At 45.2% G+C, this 15735-nt stretch overlaps 1 protein-coding gene across 2 annotated transcripts in view; it reads right to left on the bottom strand.

Moving 5' to 3' along the window:
- Positions 1–14783, bottom strand: part of LOC130379528 (uncharacterized) — a 29349-nt gene extending 14566 nt beyond the window's left edge. Inside the window, exons 1-35 of one of the 2 annotated variants that reach the window (XM_056586426.1) lie at positions 14673–14783; positions 12819–12918; positions 12561–12582; positions 12398–12431; positions 11670–11792; positions 10876–11081; positions 9639–9742; positions 8975–9087; positions 8497–8883; positions 8088–8162; positions 7686–7921; positions 7206–7287; positions 6959–7102; positions 6489–6691; positions 6230–6339; positions 5772–5890; positions 5096–5272; positions 4961–4992; positions 4738–4835; positions 4585–4607; positions 4449–4470; positions 4308–4335; positions 4123–4207; positions 3607–3753; positions 3013–3224; positions 2593–2693; positions 2288–2403; positions 1616–1792; positions 1415–1452; positions 1210–1307; positions 1012–1034; positions 896–917; positions 780–807; positions 586–670; positions 358–504 (exon numbers count right to left, since the gene is read on the bottom strand). In XM_056586426.1, coding sequence (XP_056442401.1) covers positions 358–504; positions 586–670; positions 780–807; positions 896–917; positions 1012–1034; positions 1210–1307; positions 1415–1452; positions 1616–1792; positions 2288–2403; positions 2593–2693; positions 3013–3224; positions 3607–3753; positions 4123–4207; positions 4308–4335; positions 4449–4470; positions 4585–4607; positions 4738–4835; positions 4961–4992; positions 5096–5272; positions 5772–5890; positions 6230–6339; positions 6489–6691; positions 6959–7102; positions 7206–7287; positions 7686–7921; positions 8088–8162; positions 8497–8883; positions 8975–9087; positions 9639–9742; positions 10876–11081; positions 11670–11792; positions 12398–12431; positions 12561–12582; positions 12819–12873 — 3672 coding nt within the window. In that variant the 5' untranslated portion in view covers positions 12874–12918; positions 14673–14783. Of the gene's footprint in view, positions 1–357; positions 505–585; positions 671–779; positions 808–895; positions 918–1011; positions 1035–1209; positions 1308–1414; positions 1453–1615; positions 1793–2287; positions 2404–2592; positions 2694–3012; positions 3225–3606; positions 3754–4122; positions 4208–4307; positions 4336–4448; positions 4471–4584; positions 4608–4737; positions 4836–4960; positions 4993–5095; positions 5273–5771; positions 5891–6229; positions 6340–6488; positions 6692–6958; positions 7103–7205; positions 7288–7685; positions 7925–8087; positions 8163–8496; positions 8884–8974; positions 9088–9638; positions 9743–10875; positions 11082–11669; positions 11793–12397; positions 12432–12560; positions 12583–12818; positions 12919–14672 lie in introns of both variants that reach the window. The other variant, XM_056586425.1, reaches the window with a different exon arrangement.
- Between the last annotated feature and the right edge of the window lie 952 nt (positions 14784–15735).

Below are 15735 nucleotides of genomic sequence, written 5' to 3'. Positions count from 1 at the left end.
GCAATTTTGTTGGCACAGCTGAATTTTTTCGAATCAAAGTGTGAGTTTTCATGGGAACCATGAAATTGTCTGAGTGACCCCAAACTTTAGAACGGAAGTGGATATACATTAAAAAAAACAACCCCTGGGTTTCCTGGAGATATATAAGCTAAAGGACAGCCCTTCTATTTCGGCATTAAGGCAGACACTGTGATCCAGGATCAGCCAGGCTTTTGAGTCATCCATCCCTAGTCTCATGCCTGTAGAGAAACATTACTAGACTAAAACCCTCACTAGACCATCCTGCCCAAGGCCGGTTCAAACTATGGATGAAGCGTCGTTCTTCTCCTCGTAAATACGTAGCACGAGCACGCTCACCATGTTGGCCAGGAGATCCAGAGCGGGTCCCAGAACCTTGGTGGTCTCGGAGAAGAGGAGCTCCCAGACGGCCAGGGGGGCCCGCGACGCACGGGAGTTATTGCACGTCAACACGGCTGCCAGGTCCTCCGCGGCCAGGTCCGGCAGCTACAAGAACCGCAGCGGTTAGACAGCAGAGCGCAAGGAGCGTAGGATCGTCTGAAGGTTTGTGTTATGGAGAAAGTTTACCGATGCGCAGGCGTATTCCTCGACGCTGAAGTCACACACACTTTGGTTTATCTTGCCCCGGTCCAGGTACTGCTGCAGCAAAGTGCTATCGGAGGGAACAAGGGACAGGTTTACATGGGTTGCTTTTTATCGATCTGGATTTAGGAATAGAAGTGGATCGTGCACTGGTCTACTATGAGGGTGAATTCATGTACCTGTTAACTTCTGCACAAATGCTTGTTTCTGGGGAGGAAAAACGATCAATTAATTTGTGATCTATTAATACGAGATGTTTGAGGTTAATTGAATGTTCAGATGTTTGGCTAATTACCATTCAGAACCAGGACGGGACACTGGTAAAGAGACAGTTTTAGGGTTAGACATCTTACATTGTATCTTGAGCCTTGATGATACCAAAAATACTAAATCCAAAGGACAGACACTTACTTGTCCGCTGTATATGATGCAGTCTATAAGAAAAAAAATGGAAGAGGTCTGTATTTAGTCTGAGCATGATCACAACTATACAAATAGATTCTGATTCAAAAAAATGCCCAGTAGCATCATTGTCACCATATAGGGCCGAGCTCTATATTGTGACAATGATGCTGCTGCTATTGAGAGCTTCATTTTGAGCCATCGGACCTCTGGGTATGTGGCTGAAGAGCCGCAGCTTGCTGTGGTCGATGGCTGCTGCTACATGCAGAGGCACCACGACCATGGCCCGGTCTAACTCAGTGAAACTGGAACACAAAAACATAGTATGTTCATTAGGTTCACCCAACGGCTTCCTGGTATTACTCGGCAGCGATTGCACGTCTTTACTGTCCAGAATTTAAACATGACTCACATTGTTCTGTATGTCGAGCAGGAGATGTTTCCCTCGAGCTGAAGAACAAAAACATGATTTTTAGCGGAAGCTTTTCTCCAAGACGACATGGACAATGACTTTGGTCAGATACACCTCATCATCATCGTAATCAGGTACGGGTCAGCCCTCTTAATCCAAGTTGCCTGTGGACTCTTCGAATCCAAACCCGGCCTAAATCACCTGTTCAGACAAGTCGACGAGGCGGTCGAGGACCTCCAGGAACCGCCTGTCCCCGGGCGCGGCGCGGAGGAAGGTGAACACCGCCTGGATCACCTCCCGCTGGGGCTCGGGGGAGAGAGCCGGCAGCAGCAGCAGCTCTGCAGTCTGCCCGGGGGACAACAGCGGCAGGGCCTCCAGCTGGGGACCAGAGAAACAGGCGTCCAGACAAGGCTTGGATATACTGTCTATAGTCCTGGTTAAACCATGGCTTATAGAGGGGTCTAGTTATGTCGATTTATGGTCCTGGTTGAACCACGCCATGGCTTATAGAGGGGTTTAGTTATGTAGATGTAAAGATGTGGTTTAACCAGTCCATGTATAGTCGTGGTTAAAGTGACTTCGGATAATAATCATAAATTCCTTCCCATTACTGGCCCCTTTGGACAGTAAGTGAACTGCAGCCTGCGCGCTCCATAGGTTAAACAGGGCTTTTCGCCATTATATGAGATTAGACGTCACATCCTTCCCTATTCACAAAACCACCCCGGGTCAAATATAACAAGCAGTCCCTAGGCGGTTCTACACAATATGACCCGGGCAACGCCTCGTTCTTATTGAGGCTTCTAGAGGGGTGGGAGAGCCGTGAAGTGTTCCCCTCCTACACTATAGTCCCCAGGACAGGATCCTACGTACAGGGGAGAAGGCTGGGTTCAGATTGAGGAGATCCCCCAGGGACAGCAGGGCTGAGAACCGCCCCAGGTTCCTCTGCAGCCACTCTGTGCTATTGAGGCCGGAGACACAGCCTCTGTCTGGAGGGGGTGGAGGGAGTGGGAGAGTCAGGGGAGGGAGGGAGAGAGGGAGAGAGAAAGGGAGGGAGTGGCAGGGGTGATCATATTAACAACATTTGAAACCATCTCATGAAGAAAGGCGTCTCTTGACGTACGTCCGGCGGTGGGATCAGAAGGCCTGACCGAGGCAGCCGGTGGGGCTGGGAGTACCTGGGTCTTGGCGGGAGAGGAAGGGAAGGACCAGACGTCGCAGCACCGTGTGCTGCTGCTCCGGGCTCATGTTGTCAAACTGCCCGCTGAACGCCTCCAGTCTGGCCAGGAGACAGAGAGGAGAGAGCTCAACACACCATCCATTGGATGGATCGAATCCATCTTATGTCCGGGGTCAGTTCACACAAAAACAAACAAACTGAAAAACAGGATTTGTTGGCGGCAAAAGACTGAATTGCGACAACCCGTTTTAATGTTGATAATGGAGGATAAATATTTTCTATTGTGTCTCAAAAGAACAGAAGGGTGAGGCCAAGTAGAAGGGAAGGGAGATAAAGAATAGAGACACAGATTAAATCAAAACTCTGTTTCTTTATATCGCTATACACCAAGGGAACACCAAGAAAACCGCTGTCTTACATCTGCTGGTAGGACTGGCAGCTGAGATTCCTGTCGACGAGGCAGTTGAGGAATCTCCCGGACGCGGACGGCAGGAACCCTTTGAGGCGTCCGGAGAACCAGAACCTCATCAGGTCCGCGTCCCTTAGCTGCTCGTCGCTCAGCAAGCCCACTCTCAGCTCTCCGATCACATCCAGGACCTCAGCGGCCGATGGGCCAATCATCACCGTGCTCTGGAGAACAAGAAGCCAAGGATCCCAAACACAACAAGGAACAAAAGTCAGATATTCACAATATATATCAATATCACAATAAGAGTATGGGAAATGTGGGTTATTTAGGGTGAAGAATGGGCAAGAATGTGTTTCACAGCAGGGGGTCCCATAGGATAAACTATTTTCTGGGTCTAGATTAACTTAATAATAGGAGCTACTTTAAGTGGATGCAATATATATGTAATATAAACTGTTCAAGTTCAAATCTATTACACATGGAGAATTTACAAAGTAACATTATATAGTCCAAATATAATGTTCGAAATTTGATTGTGAAATTTGATTTTGGCTGTATTCATAAATATACACACAGCATTGGTCAACCCGTCAGCCTACTGACCATGTTAGCCAGCATATCCAAGGCTGCTTCCAACACGGGGAGGTGCTTGGTGAGCAGCAGCTTCCACACCCTCCTTGAGTGGCTGTGGTTACCGGGCAGATCACACTTCAGAAGGGCCACCAGCTGACCGCCGGTGAAGTTTTCCAGCTGTGTAATTGGATGCAAAACGATGGTGATGGTGAGGCAGCTTTGGTTATTCACTCAAACAAACGACTATACACCACGCAATGCGTGCAACAGCTTTGTACCCTTAAACCCTGCCATTCTCGTTCAAATAGAATTTAGCCCCTTTAGTACCCTATTTCTTCCTTCTAATCAACAATTGCATGTTCTTTTTCCTTTAAATCTACCCCTCAAATATATTGCTGCAATTCAGATTTATCGTTATTTAAACTCTATTGATTTCTTGTTTTTTGGCACTTTGTATTGCATTTTTGCACCAAAAGCTTAAATAAAGTTTTAAACGTAATTGATAATACACTTCAATGCAATGGAGTTCCGCATTGATGGACATACCTTGGCGCATGCATATTCCTCCAGGGGGAAGTTACAGGAAACAGCCATTGAGTCTGACATGCTCAGGTAAGTCTGCAGCCCGGTGCTGTAAACAGATACATGAGTCAGTGGATTGAAAGGAGAACAAGTTTGGGGAATGTTTCAGATTGCTGGTTAAGCCAAAATGAATACAATCAATAGGCCACCTGTTAACTCCGATGCAGATGTGTGAACCTGTCCAATGACAAGGATAAGGAAACGATTAAATCACATGCAACTCTGCTGTCCATCATAATACAATGAGAAATGATAAATTGCAAAACCGAATGTGGCTTCATATTTCTTACCGTTGAACTGGGTGATTGGGCACTGTGGAAAATAAAGTGTAAAATGTGTGAGATTGAAATGGAATACAATATAGCAGTGATAGTTACAGTTTAATAGTAGCTGTACGATGGATTGACAATATACAAGAGATCTCACCGTGACATTCTGTGGCAAACAATCTATCCAAATGCATCGAAAGATATTTCGTTAGTACAAAGATAATGAACGTGAGGAAAGTCTGATGGCAAATTTTGTTAGCCAAAATGAATGTATTTGTGTGTGTGTGCATGAGTGTGCCCTGTGACTGACCTTTTGGGGCTGCTTGTATGAGTTTATCGATGTGCTCATAAGTGAATGGTTCAAACAATGGATTTAAGGATTGCAAAGCGGCGTACAGACGCTCAATGCTGGCAAATGAAAACAGAATCACTGATTAGAATATATATTTACATCTTTAATTCTCATAATGTTTAATCGGCTTAATCATCGAAGGGAAGTCATTTGAAATTGTCCAAGGTCTCAAAGTACTCACATGAGTCTTATCACAGCACAAGGTGGGTTGACCTGCAGGAAAAAGGGATTTTTATAATATTATAAATATTGTATTCTTTATTTAATAATAATAAATTCCCATATATAGTTATACATAATAGAAGATCTATCTTACCTCCCTGGCCAGCATGGCCGTGTAGTGCACAACCTCCTGGAACTGGTGCTCCTCAGGCGCCTCCAGCAGGTAGTCAAACACAGCGTTGACGATGACCTCCTTCCCCTCCGGGGAGGGGAGAGGCAGCACCAGCAGCTGGGCGGTCTGCTGGGGGCTCAGGATCTCCAGGGTCTCCAGCTGGAGGACAGTGGGAAGAGACATGTGTTGTCATGGGCTCGGAGGCCGTGGAAAGGGTTTAGGTTGGTTTTCGATCAGGGACTCAGCCTCTCTTCCTCCCTTTTAAACATGTTTTGAGGATTTATTTTGATAAATGATTTGCCTAAAATCTGTTTGATTTGTATTTTGAAGTGAATTTTTAATCACTGACATTGGTTATATATTTTTACTATAGTTTTGACACATAAGTGTCCTTGAACAAAAAAACTGCAATGAAAATGAAAGTATTGTTGTTATAATTATAATTATAACAATTCTAATAATTATTATTATGCATCAAGATGACTACTGTTATTATCAGCTGAGAGTGAGCGTGTGTGTGTGTGTGTGTGTGTGTGTGTGTGTGTGTGTGTGTGTGTGTGTGTGTGTGTGTGTGTGTGTGTGTGTGTGTGTGTGTGTGTGTGTGTGTGTGTGTGTGTGAGTGTGTGTCTGTGTGTGTGTGTGTGTGTGCGTGACTGACTGCAGCGAAGCTTGGGTTTAGTTGGTACAGCTCTCGTAGGGAGGCAAACACGGAGAAGAAACCAAAGTTATCCTCAAGCCATTCTTCGCTGTCCTCAGCTGATGAAACACAATGAGGATCTACGGAGACAAGAAACAAGCATATACATACGGGAGTCCATAAAGCAAGGGAAATAAATAAATAAACATAAAAAATATAAATAAATCCTTTGAGCACTTTTGCATTGATTATATAATAATTGTTGGTGCAGCTAAAACAAATCTACGATGGATGATATAAATATATTGTTGAAAATCTCTCTTTCTGGGGAGATGTGTCCTATATAAGCATCTTAGAGTATCATATTAAGCGCTATATAAATGTCATTTATTATTATTATTATTATTCTTTTGTAACTTGAGGTATCATTTGCATAGCTACCAGGTGGGTTGCTGTGACAGCTCATAGGCGTGGCTCACCTGTGTCGTTGTGGTTTAACAGGAAGGGGAAGATGAAGTGCTCGTACACCATGGGACTGTGCATCAGCTCTGGGTCCAGGCGTGGCATGTGCTCACTCAGCTCTTCCACGCTGATGTCCACCGGAGGCAACAAAAGAAGGTCATCATACCTCATCATAGAGCAGCCTTTACATCAGTCATATAGGACACAACAGTATCATATACGGTCAATTAAACCTGATGATGACGATGATTATGATGGTGTTGATGGACCACTCACAGTGCCTGGTACACGGGGCAGGTGAAGTTCTTCATGCTGAGGCAGGTCAACAGGTCCAGGGGCACGTCGGGGAGAAGGGGCAGCAGCTTGACCCTGAACCAGAGGCGGACGAAGTCTGGGTCTTCCAGGTTCTCCGGGGCCAGGACGGGGGAGTCCACCTGGTGGAAGAGCTCCCTGAAATAGTCCACCACCTCCTCAAAGTCCTGGGATGGCAGGGGGGGGGGGGGTGGGGGGGCATGGTTATAACACAGGGGGACGCAATGAAGTGCAATGTAAGAGGAAGTGCCTGAACGAATCACTTTATCACTCACTCACACAAGTAACTGCAATTGACTAGATAATAATGTAACCTGTATTGACATTAAAATAAATAATAGACGATGCACTTTACGCCTCTTTGATGTCAAATAATGAAACACATGTCCCCATCAAAGAATTACAAAAGGTGACACTAATAGGTCAGGTGTTACCGTGGTAGCGAGCTCCTGGACCAAAGAGCTGAGGCGGTCGGTCATCTCGGCCACCAGGGCCATGATGCTGTCCTCGGTCAGGGAGAGGTGGCTGGAGCTCATGCAGTGCAGGACGTGCGCTACGTCCTCCACAGCGTTGGTGAGCTGGAGGGGGGGGGGGGGGGGGGGGGGGGAACGAGCGCCACGTTAACACACAGAGAGGGGCGGTGGGGAGGGAAGCCTTGTTGTTTCTGAGGGGTCCACTCACCCCACACTGCGACTGGAGGCTGATGCTGCAGGTCTCTTCCAGCTCAGAGAGGGTGTCGTTGGCCATGCCGGAGTCCAGGTAGCTGAATAGCAAGCCCACACAAGACACAAGCGCACGCACACGCATGCACAAATGCGCACACACAAACACACGCACGCCACGCACAAGCACACGCACACACACAAACACACACCAGATAGACATCGGTTACAAAACTCAATACAAAACACAAAACACGCGCAGTAATACTTTTTCCCAGAATAAATGATAATATCAACATATATAATAATAATAATAATAATAATAATAATAATAAAAGATAAAAAATATATAACAGCATTACACGAGAGATTAAATGAAATCCAATATATTTTTGATTCAATAAAAAGAAAGATACATATTAGAAATGTCAAATCAAAATAACAACACCAAACCCCTACCCTATCTATCAGAAGCTCTAGACGACAGTGGTCCACTCACAATATGTTATGGAAGGCCAGCTGGATCTCCTCGCTGATCGAGTCCTCGCCTGGCTGCAGGAATGTGTGCAGAATGGGCAGCACCACTTGGCTGTACCACTCCTCCACGGTCAGGTTGAAGATCTCCTCTGGCGCGGGCTCATATCCAACCTGTGGCTGGTAGGAGCTCACCACCTCGGCCAGAGTCCAGTTCAGCAGCAGCTGGATCAGAGTGGTGCTCCTTATCTCCGACACATCCTGCTGCATGGGGGGACACAACGCTGACGCTTAAAGTAGAGTACGCCGTAAACATTATCCTGTAGGGATCTATGCAAGTGCGTGAGTGTGTGTGTGTGTGTGTGTGTGTGTGTGTGTGTGTGTGTGTGTGTGTGTGTGTGTGTGTGTGAGAGCTTGCAGACAGTACCGTGTGTGTGAGCGAAACAAAGTCTGACACCAAGTGGCTCAACGGTTTGATGGCCTTCGTGAGACCGTAAACAAACTGTGGATAATAAGGTGGGAACACGTTAGCGACAACTGAAGTCAGAACCGCCAGGAATCACATTGTCACATTCGCAGGTCCCCCCTTTTTTACAGAGTGGTTTGAATACAGTTGGCGAATTTACAAAAATTACACGAGACAAAATAAAATAAAATAAAAATTATAATAATTACAAGATAAAATGGAAAGATGGTATTGTAGAAGTGTTCCTAAAAACTATATTTAATTTTTATATAAATATTATATTATATCATATATATTATTATTATTATAGATATATTTTTTGGGAAATATATATACATTGTTTAAAGTTATAAATATAAATTAGCAATACCTCGCCAAGGGTAGGTGGGGATGAGTCAGAATAATCATATTCGTGATTATGCGAATACCCATTTCCAAAATCATCACTGTCTGGGTATCCCGACATGGTATAATTGTGGTCATGTCCATAGCCTGGGGGTCCCGGGGCTGACCAGGGGCCTGAGGTCACGATAGGTCCCGCGGGATGGCCAGGTGCCAGGGCTGTCCAGTTGCCCGGGCCAGCCCAAGGGCCTGAGGTCGTGTTGGGTCCCGGCCGAGGCCCAGGGTAGTGACCCCGGCCTCCCTCCATCAGGCTGTTGAAGACCAGGCTCAGGGTGCCGTTGTCCAGGCCCGCCACCTCCGGCCTCAGCAGAAGCTCCGCCTTCTGTTCGGGGCTCAGAAGATGGAGAACCTCCAACTGCCTCGGGGAAATGGAGTGAGGAGCAGGTGGGTGAGGCCCGACACACAGACATAAACACACACACAGCTCCAATACGGATTTAGCTTACGCCGTTGAACACCATGTTGAGCTGGGAGAAGTCCATGATTCGCGCCATGGCCCTGAAGGCGCCAAAGTTCTTCATCAGCCAGTCCTCACTGCTCTCCTCTGGCCTCGCGCAGCCTGGCTCACACACACACACACACACGCACACACACACACACACACACGCATACACACACATTCACACGCACTCACACATTCACACACACACACACACGCACGCACGCACGCACGCACGCACGCACGCACGCACGCACGCACGCACGCACGCACGCACGCACGCACGCACGCACGCACGCACGCACGCACACACACACACACACACACACACACACACACACACACACACACACACACACAAACACACAAAAACACACACACTTACACACACACACACACACACACACACAAGCACACACACAAACACACACACACAAGCACACACACAAACACACACACGGGCACAAACCGACAAATTAAACACTACAGTGTAATTAGTTGAGTAAGTTACACAGTAGCTGCTTTGTAAGTGATAACCATAAAGGGGTGTATTGCCATGTGGAGATAGTAGTGGTACATATACATGTACATATACTAGAGTGTAGCAGTAGAGCAGCAGTAGCAGTAGAGCAGTAGAGCAGTAGAGCATAAGTAATGTCATGGTTGTATACCGGCTATTCCTTCTCCGGACAGGAAGGGGTACATGAAGAACGTATAGATCCACTTCTGTCTGGCTGGGTTCATGTCAGAGAAGTGCTGGCTGAACTCTTGGACGCTGGAAACGAAAAGAACGTAGCGGTGTGAACACACGTGCCCAGAAGTGTGCAATGGATTGATGCTGTGTTGGCTGTACACGGCATGTACAACAAATACATTGATTTTGAATGTTACTGCATAGGTTATTACAATCATATTCCAATGTTATGGCCAAAATAACAAAAAACTAGCTTAATGGTTCGGCTGTAAGCGTGTGACAACACAGGGAGAGACAGACAGGGAGAGACAGACAAGGACAGGGAGAGACAGATAGGGAGAGACAGATAGTGGGAGAAAGACAAGGAGGACAAACAGCCAGAGACAGACAAGGAGAGACAGACAGGGAGAGACAGACAAAGAGAAACAGAAAAGGAGAGACTGATAGTGGGAGACAGACAGGAAGAGACAGACAGGCAGAAACAGACACCAATAAGATTCAGATTGAAAGCCAGACCACAGCCCGACCGAATGCTCAGGGCTGAACGGGGAACTTGGACGTGTGGGAGCACTCTGAGGCCCAATCCCATTTCTACCCCTTACCCCTTCCCCTTACCACTCCCCCTTGTTTTGAAGGGGAAGGGGAAGGGGAAGGGGAAGGGGAAGGGGAAGGGGAAGGGGAAGGGGAAGGGGAAGGGGAAGGGGAAGGGGAAGGGGTAGAAATGGGATTGGGCCTAAGGCCCAATCCCATTTCTACCCCTTACCCCTTCCCCTTACCACTCCCCCTTGTTTTGAAGGGGTAAGGGTAAGGGGTAAGGGTAAGGGTAAGGGGAAGGGGGAAGGGGGAAGGGGGAAGGGGGAAGGGGGAAGGGGGAAGGGGGAAGGGGGAAGGGGTAGAAATGGGATTGGGCCTAAGGCCCAATCCCATTTCTACCCCTTACCCCTTCCCCTTACCACTCCCCCTTGTTTTGAAGGGGTAAGGGTAAGGGGTAAGGGTAAGGGTAAGGGGTAAGGGTAAGGGGAAGGGGGAAGGGGGAAGGGGGAAGGGGGAAGGGGTAATAATAATAATAATAATAAATGAAATTTATATAGCGCTTAATATGGTACTCTAAGACGCTTTACAAATTGGCCTATCAAAACTATGACAGACTAGGAATTAGATTAGGGTAGAATTGGGATTGGGCCTAAACCAATGAGAAGGATGAACAGCCGTACACAGCCTGGTAGGTGGTGCAGCTGAAGTTCTTGGTGCTCAGGCAGGCGAGGAAGTGCTTGGAGACGGAGCGGAGCAGCGGACGGATCTTGACCGCCAGCCACATGTGCACCAGCTCCTCGTCTTGGTAGACCTCAACCACCTCCAGGGGGTTGAGCTCCAGCACCCCCTGCAGCTCCAGGAAGGGCACCCCGGTGAGGCTGGACCTCTGAGGGGAGGGGACAGAGAGAGCGGGAGGCTTGAGGTTTCACCTCGGGATTTGAATCCCGCCCTGACTTCATGCAAAGTGACCCACAGTGAATTTGGAGCTACATGCCGTTTATGAGAGGCTATTCTGCTAGGGGTTATCGTCGGGAACCAAGCGTTTTACGAGTTGAACGAATGTTACCTCAAGACAGAAAGCGGCTGATGTCATAGTAGGTTTAGATATTGTATGGTAGCCTTTGCCACAGTAAAAAGGCTTAAACAAAATAGGTAGTGTCATATGCCCTAGCCCCAAGGGACTATTGTACAGTCTAGTGATTGGAAAAAAAAAAGCAGCTGATCTCTGATTAAAAATAAAAACGAAATAGAGTTTAGGAATTTATGTTTCCGTTCATATCATGGAAACTCATAAAACATAAAACAGACAGAAACCTGTTTGTGCGGCTGTCTTTGCCAAGGTCGCTCGGTTTAGATTTTGAAGCACAACTGATTTGAAACAAAGGAAACACAATGCCACGGGGCCGCATTCCGTGCGTGCGCCCTTATGATTGCATTCCTTCTACGGCCGGGGTTGAATGTAAAGTAAGCGTACCATGAAGGTGTACAGGTCAAGGGTGGCCTCCATGATGGCTTTCAGCCGCTGCACGTGCTCCTTGCCTGTGTCGTTGGCGGGGAGACCGACGCACTGAAGGAAGCGACAGGGTCCGTCACACGCCTGGAGGTAAGGAGCAAAGGACCAACATGAATCACAACCCCAAAAAAAAGACAGGTCATTTGTGGTGTTATGTAATATTATGTAATTTTAACAACCCCCTGTTGTTAATATTATTAGTAGAAGGACAATTCATTGGACGTATTATTAAGTATAAAACGCTATAGATTAAGGGGTGGCTACATTAGATACATTTGAATATGATTTCAAACCCATTTGAGCCATTCCTGGTATCACTAGCAGGGCAAATGATTTTGAATGGTATATTTGGCCAGAGCTTAGAGAATAAGCAAAGCAAGCACGGTGAGCACACAAGAAATAAAGAGCCAGAACAAACACGGAGCCGCCATTGTCTTGTGCTTTGATCGTTCATCGTCAATACAAGAACAGAAAGCAACTCCTCAATGAAGCATAACTTCGCACTTGTTTTTACCTTACGTGTTTTTACTGCACTTACTTTTTACGGTTCTTTTGAACAAAACGTAAAACTATTTATGATTTATCAAAAACAAAACGATACACATGTGGCTATTTTGTGCGTAACTTGACAATTAGAAGAAGAACTTCAAAAAGGATAGAAAAATATCATACGGAAAATGAATACTCACTTCAACACATGTTTCTTTTGTACAGGTTCCATTGCTGTGAATGTCCACGAGCACATGAGGTTAATCGAGGCACCATGACACTTTACCCATACCTTTTCAATAAAATGCAATGATTGCTTTGTCCTACTTATGGCTGCTCACTGTAAACAATGTTGAATCTCACCTGCTGGGGTACAATTCTCCTGCTACAAAAAAACAAAGCAAAACAGAAAAAACAGTTGATTATTATTACTATACTCAAAGGATTTCCTTATGTGGAAACAAAACAGTATTTTTTTTTTTTAAAGGTGTGCATCAACTACTAGCATTATGTCAATCCTCCATCTCTTTGAGAGGAAATGCTCTGTGCTCTGGCTCAGAAGAAGCTGTGCACAGGTCCTTCTCTATGGTAAGGTGTATACATATCTAGCCTGGTCCTCACCCCGACAGCCTGCCCACAGGTACACAAGCAGGAACACATGTCCTAATGTCAGCATGTTTCCAGCGTTCTCATGGGATCTTGCTCCGGGAAATGACAGTCACTGAAAGGGAGCACAACAGAACTCTCTTAGGGCTGACTCGTCACACCCGTGGCTGTTGGTTTTTGCCGTCGTTAATGGTTCTGGGTGTGAAGCCCCATTTGTCCGTAGTCTACCTGCAGAGACAACCTTAGCCAGCGATATGTCTCACCCCTCTCAAACCTGCTGTTTCTTGACCAGTGACCGAAATTCACTGTATTTTTGCATTGGATCATAGAGTCGGCATTATATAAATAGACACTTAATCATAATTACAACCACATTGGAATGTAAAGTTGAAATTGAGCTCAACACTAGTTTTTATCCAAAGCGACTTACAATGAGTACATTTGACAGAAAAAAGAGAAATAACTAAATAATGCTTTCGGTACAGTAAAGATATTCATAGAAACAAGTGCCAAACACTTACAATTGCTATGAGTTAACCCATTCCCTGTATACAACAAAGATTGCTAGGATAAGACGCATCAATATGCTAAGTACTGTTTGCATTTATCTGTAACGTTCAACACAGCTTTGCGTAGAAAGGTTCTCACTAGAGGCTAGTCAGAGGCGCTCTGTGATAAGAATCAAGGTGTGCCTATTCATCAGAGGCATTTGTTGTCCTCAATGTTAATAAGGCGTGGGCAGCACAAGTCTGGTTGTATAAAGGTGATGAGAACACAGATGGGTGATTTAAAAGAATGCTGAAACCCTACCTCAGACTTACCGACTCACGCAACAGGCAGAGGAAACAAAGATGATGTCTAGCACCACAGTGTCAATCACTGAGGAGATATTTTTGACAATCATGTCAACCTTGGTCTACATATTTTGTGTGGATATAGTATTTTTTTTTTGTTGTTATTTTCCACTATCACATTTTCTCCCTTTCATGCACACATGCACACAGCCCCATATGTGTGTACGCAAACACACACACACACACACACACACACACACACACACACACACACACACACACACACACACACACACACACACACACACACACACACACACACACACACACACACATACAGACACACACACACAGACACACACAGAAACACACACACACACACACACACACATACACACAGGTAAATGTTGTTTGATGTGACAATCTGTGCTCTCTATGTTATCTAGGTCTTCCCCAAAATGTAGGCTAGTATATAACTTACTTATCATGTACCATTGATAAATATACAATACACAATTTTGTCATTTTCCTCCCTTCTCCTCGATGAATCTGACTGCACTTACACATTAAATGTCAAGCTGACAACTCTTTGCCGTCTCTGCTCTGTCTTACCTATGACTTCCCTCTGAGAAGGCTTTCACCGAGTACTTTAACTATAACAGGAATGAACGCGTGTTAGCTCCATGTTTTCCCCAGAACTTAAATTCCCAATTGGCATGTTGTCGTGGAGGACTCCCCTGACGCACAAGACAGCGATATCCTGGCAACAGCATTAGGACACATAGATGCTATTTATTACTGTTTAGACACTTAGACATCCAAAGAGAAATAGAATGATTATTCTCATTTTCCTTTGAATTGTTCGTGATGACCGATAATAATACAATAGCAGCAACAATAACAACAAATCGTAAAGGAGCAACACTTGAAATGGGAAATAATTGACATCTCAGACAATATATTTTATACCAGCACAGTGTCACTTATCACACATATTCTCAGTGACACACACACACACACACACACACATACACAAACATATATATATACTCATACTTTACACAAAAATGCTCACCTTATCTCCTTGAGAATTGCTGCGTATGTCTTTCAGCACAGCTTGGGTAACTTGCATTGATTCTCTGACAGTTGTGTCTCCCTCGCTCGCTCTCTCTCTTTCTCTTTCTCACTCTCTCACTCAGTCCCTCTCTCGCTCTCTCTCTCCCCCCCCCTCTCTCTCTCTCCCCCTCTCTCTCTCTCTCTCTCTCTCTCTCTCTCTCTCTCTCTCTCTCTCTCTCTCTCTCTCTCTCTTTCTCTCTCTCTCTGTCTCCCGCCCCTTCACCCTCAGTGTCACCTGAGATGCAGTAGAACCAGGAAACAACTTGTTAAGCGACAATGATATATGAAATAAAATAAATGAAAGAGAGAAAATGGGTAAAGCTTGGCCTTTGTATAAAGTAACAATGGGATCCATAGTGGGCTAGGCCAACACCTTAAAGTCATTGTACAGGACATCCAAGCCTTTAGCTTTGTGAAGAAAGAAGCAAGCTTAACTTCACTTAATATTTCTTACCTTGAATATCAGGTTTTCCAAAATGCCCAGTCACAGTGTAATGAACTTTCACATACACATCTATAAATCTGGTTGGACCGGTTTTTCAATTAAGTGGATATTATCCTCTTTATATGAGGTCATGTTTACTAAAATAAATACCCTATGTGTCAAGAAACCCAGGCCAGTCTTGACCCAATGCGAGAAAGAGGATAATAATAATAATAATAATAATAAATTAAATTTATATAGCGCTTAATAAGATAGGATAGGATAGATCGATAGGCAGTTTCCTCTTACATTTCTCGATGTCAAATGTTTCATTATTTTGTGTGTTGGTGTTAATCTCTGGGGTGGACGACCCCCTGTGGATATTACATTTGGGAAACACTAAAACAATATAATGTCGATCAGAGTTAGATTTTAAGTATACAAATCAAAGTGCACATTTAACATTGTACATTTTCCATGGGAGATGTTTTCTTGTACTAATATAGAAACCATGTCAAAGAAAATGGCCATTGCCAAAATACCAGCCGTAATAACAATTATTTGTCTTTATTTGTGAGTAGGCTGTTCACTCAATAAT

The sequence above is a fragment of the Gadus chalcogrammus genome, chromosome 3 (genome assembly GCF_026213295.1).
Source record: "Gadus chalcogrammus isolate NIFS_2021 chromosome 3, NIFS_Gcha_1.0, whole genome shotgun sequence".
NCBI lineage: Eukaryota > Metazoa > Chordata > Actinopteri > Gadiformes > Gadidae > Gadus > Gadus chalcogrammus.
Note: the sequence above shows the minus strand (reverse complement) of the source record. Positions and strands in the feature narration are given on the sequence as shown.